Consider the following 4,375-nt stretch of genomic DNA (forward strand, 5'->3'; position numbering starts at 1 on the left):
AAAAAAAAAAAAAAGAAATGACTTGCCCCCTGGTAGCTCATACAGTGCATGTGACATTGGGAAAAGGCACTACTTCCTCAGGACCCTTGACTGCCATCTGCTGGGATTTTTTGAATTAGTCTGCACATCTCTGAACTTGAATAGGCCTTCCAGAGTTGTACATTACCTCTGCATGCAGCAGCTTTGGCTTACCATGTCCCAGCTCTGTCTGGGCATATGTTGTGATGATTTGGAAGTTTTTGCCGAGTTGGCACCATTTAGCAATCTGTTCATCTGAGCCCAGGCTTCTGATAGCATTCATGGCAATACCATGTAAGCTTAGGTTGTTATATCCAGCAAGGACTCTGTGGGGGAAGAGATGCTATAGATGACTAGCCTGTGGAAGACAGGTCACTAAACTTACAACCTGGGTAGGGCTCAGGAGGGAAGAGGCATCAGGCATCCTAGTGTTCCAGTAAGTCCTTCTTTACTGTTTGTTTGGGGTCATGGGTTGCAGGCAAGCCTTTCTGATGAGGCTGCCCTGGATGAGCACCTGTCAGCATAAATGCGTTCAGGACCATCTTCTGACCAGCCCAGGCTCCAGGCTAGCTTCTCAAGATGGAATCTCTTTTGAACTGCATCCTCATATAGCTCATCTCGGGTCATGAAGTAAAGATGCTTCAAATTAAACACTGGGTCATGTTGGATGAGGCTTTCTGCAGCAGAACAGAACAGAGGGGTTTGATGGGCTTGGATAAGGTTCCTGACAACATCAAATTTTCCCACACACTAGCCTCATGGTGTTGGAAAGGAAGCCAGCTGTCACTGTCATTTAACAGATGAAACAATTGAGACCCACAAGGAGAGAAATGTGCTTTGTCCACTCCTGCAGAGCTCTGCCAGGTGTGTGGTGTCAAGGATTAGTTTGTTACTCGAGAGAGAACCTAGGTTTATGGATAGAACTCAGTTGGTAGAAGGGCTGACTAGAATTCATAAATCTCTGGGTTTAATCCACAACACTGGTTCCCATGCACCATAGGATCATGGCATGGTGGCCTGCATCTTTAATCCCAGCACTTGAGAGATGGAGGCAGAAGAATTGGAAGTTCTAGGTCATCCTTGGCTACATCACAGTCTGAGGCTAGCCTGGGCTACATGAGGCCCTGTCTCAAAACAACGAGCAACAACAACAGAAAGGATTCTTAGTTAAAGGAGTGCAGAATTGGTTACCAGACTGTTCTAGAGAAGCAAATAGGTTCAAATCCAGCTCTTGGCCTCCCACTCTGCTTACCAACTCTCCTCCGAAGCTCAGTGTTTGGGATGCCTCCATCAAGGATGTTGGTGAGCCGCTCCACACTGAAGGACGGGGAGTGCCTTTCACTGTCTATGTCAGGGTGCACTTCCCTGCTCCAGGTCTCCCCCAGTGACACTCGATCCCCTGGGTTCCCCATCCTGGATCTGCCTGTCTCAGGAAGGACTTGGCTTCCTTTAGGGTCTGCTCTGAACACCGGAAGGTACCAAGAACCTGTGTGCAAAAGGTGTTGTTTAGGGCTGGGGTCAGCCAGGGCCTTTCTTGGCTAGCTGAATGACAACACACTCCCACCCCGACTTCATGGCTACTGGCTGTGGTCTACATACTGTTCACAAGTGAATGCAATCAATATTGTTCTGTCTGCAGTAGCCAAGGTCCAGACGGTTTGACCACAGAGCTTTCGCATCCTCTGTAGTTTGTAGTACATCTGGGACAATCTTCATGAAGTCAGTGGGAGTTATGTGGAAGAGAACAGGTTGAGCGAGTGACTTGTACTAGAGGTGGCTGGAGTCCAGCACAAAGCAGATACCTTGTTCACACCATACCTTCCTGGGAGGTTCACTGCCTCTGGCTCACTAGGAGGGACCCACACACCTCATTTACTTCTCAATTCCTGTGATATCTATTTGAACACTGTGGAGTGAGGCCTGATGGTATTGGTCTGTCATCCCATCTACTTGGCAGGCAGAGGTAGGAGGATCATAAGATCTACCTGGAGTACAGAACTAGTTCCAGTCAGGCTGGGTAATTCAGTGAGACCATGTTTCAAAACAGTAGTAGATACCTGGAGAGTACTTGCCTAGCCTACAAAAGGCCCCGGGTTCAATTCCCATAGTGTAGAAGAAGAGAATGAAGGAGAGGAAGCCTGTAGGAAGAAGGAAGAGGAGGAGAAAGCTTGCTCTCTTCCTGTGAAGTGCTTTCTCTCTGGACTCCTATGTCCCCAATAGCCAATATGGGGCCTGCTTCCTTCACAACAAACCCTTGGCCTTTTAGAAGTCCCCATCCTCCTCAGTGAATGAACAACTAGACTCATCCATCCACCTTCTTTGAGTCCCCTTAGCCCTATCTGTTCCTTGCCATCTCCTTGGCCACCACTCTGCCACTTTCCCCTCTTACCTGGCTCAGTGTCTCATTTTTCTTTTCCTGCTTGTCATTGTAACTGTGCAGAAGGGAGTTAGCTTGTAGAAAGGAGTCCTAGCACGACCACTTGCTTCCCTCCAGCTAGCCTGCATGCTTTCCTCCCGACTTCTGCCCCTCTTGTTTCTTCCGTCTGAGGCTCGACTCCCCAGTGTTCCTAGTGAGCTCCAGCTTGCAGAGACCTCACAGTAGCTCAACCCTCCTCCCGACATCAGCATTCCTGTGAGAACTGGCCACCCCTTATGCACGTTTGCCCCCAGCACTCAGTGCTAGGGAGGTGGCTCTGTCTCCGTGGTCCCAGAGCCTGGCTGTCAACTTTCCCTGCTGCCTGTCACCTGTTCTCTTTTCCTTCATCCCCTGAGCCTGAGGATACAGTAAGGGTCCAGTTATTTCACAGAGAGGACAGGACTGAGGAAGGGGGTACCCTTGTAAGGTCACAGCCCCTGGCAGTGGGTGTATGGGGTACTGACAAGAGGCCTGGCGTATACAAGGAGCCTTTTGTCTGCCTGCCTTCCTGTGAAGCTTCCTAGCTGCCTCCTCGTTTTGCCTCTGGCTTCCTCTGTGCCAGATGCTCTTGCCTCCTGGCTGCTCCCTAACTCTCCTGGTCAGTCTTTGCCAGGACTCTGCCTCTGCCTGGACACCCTTTCCTCAGATGTCACCATGACTTCCTCTGTCTTACTCAGTGCCAGCCCTCAGTGAGGTTCCTTGCACCTCCTTCAACACCCAAGCCCTCAGCCCACATTGCTAATCCCCTCTCTGTCTTAACCTTTAAACAGGCAGGGCAAGTAACTCGTTACATTTTGTTATTGTGGTCACCACTTTCCCCCATCCATCTGTAAACAAGAGGACTAAGGGCAGAACTGAGAGCCATTAAGAATGCCCGCCACTTTACTGCCATTACCTTTGGTATGTTTTGTCAGTTCTCTGGCTGGCCTGGGACTAAACTCTTGACTCACCTCTGGCCTGGGACAGCACTGTAAGCTGGGCTGGTCTCTTCCCTATAGGCCCAATCTTCAGACTCTTGGCCACACCCCTTTCTCCTCCTGAAAGGGCTGGTATTTACAGGCTCTGCCAGAGTATTGCATGAGGCCCTGCTGTTTCCTGCCAGTGTCCTTGGGCAAACGGGGCATATTGTATCAGGTGCCAGGCAACTCTGGCATGACTCAGCTTCCAGTCTTAAAGGATCCCTCTGAGAGGTGTGTCCTGTGTCCAGGTGGTGTTTCCACTGTGAAATTCTGGACCCGTCCTGCCACCAAGGAGGCAAGCTAGTCACATCACAGTGAGCTGAACAGGCTTCCGAGTGATTTTTACAGGAAAGGAGTATCCCTCTCCCCTGCTTCTGCTCTGACGGTGGCCTTGTCTGTGCCATGCTTCTCACCGGTGTCCCCACAGCCCCCAGCCTCTCATCCCCAGCCCAGACTCCTGAGGAGTGCAGTATGTTATGAAGAATCCTGAGAACTTGGTCTCCACAAGTGAGGCAGACTGGGACCTTCGTTTGTAGCCAACCTTTGCCCTGGGAGGTAGGGTGAATTCTGCATGGTGTTAGTGAAGAACCAGTGCCCAAATTGTGCAATACATAAACCACCCACCTGGAATTTGAACCAGGTCTCAGGTCACAAAGATGAACTCTTACTCCGTATGTACACTATTCATTTGTACAATATTGGGAGAGAAGTCACAGGCCTCTTACAGTACTTCCAAATCTTCATGATTCCAGTGTTTTCCTCTCTGGGGCTTTGCCCATCTTCCCCACGTGTGCTAATATGTGTGTATATAGTGCATACTCAGTGTGTGTATATGTGTGGGTGTGTGTGTGCATTGCACGCACGAGCATGAGCACACCAAGGGACCTCACAGCTCCCCATGATCCCCAAGGTACTATCCAGTTTGCTCTGCAGGAAGATGCAGTTCCCTGTGACGCCTGGAGGTTGTGCTCTGACATCCTCA

The 4,375-nt window shown here is 50.2% G+C and overlaps 1 protein-coding gene across 3 annotated transcripts in view; it reads right to left on the reverse strand.

Moving 5' to 3' along the window:
- Window positions 1-3,578, reverse strand: part of Acox2 (acyl-CoA oxidase 2) — a 33,963-nt gene extending 30,385 nt beyond the window's left edge. Inside the window, exons 1-5 of one of the 3 annotated variants that reach the window (XM_021181869.2) lie at window positions 3,330-3,353; window positions 1,618-1,728; window positions 1,271-1,504; window positions 533-695; window positions 193-344 (exon numbers count right to left, since the gene is read on the reverse strand). In XM_021181869.2, the coding sequence (XP_021037528.1) occupies window positions 193-344; window positions 533-695; window positions 1,271-1,430 (475 nt within the window). In that variant the 5' untranslated portion in view covers window positions 1,431-1,504; window positions 1,618-1,728; window positions 3,330-3,353. Of the gene's footprint in view, window positions 1-192; window positions 345-532; window positions 696-1,270; window positions 1,505-1,617; window positions 1,729-3,329 lie in introns of all 3 variants that reach the window. The other 2 variants (XM_021181870.2, XM_021181868.2) reach the window with 2 other exon arrangements.
- Window positions 3,579-4,375: the final 797 nt, after the last annotated feature.

The sequence above is a fragment of the Mus caroli genome, chromosome 14 (assembly GCF_900094665.2).
Source record: "Mus caroli chromosome 14, CAROLI_EIJ_v1.1, whole genome shotgun sequence".
NCBI classification, from domain to species: Eukaryota; Metazoa; Chordata; class Mammalia; order Rodentia; family Muridae; genus Mus; species Mus caroli.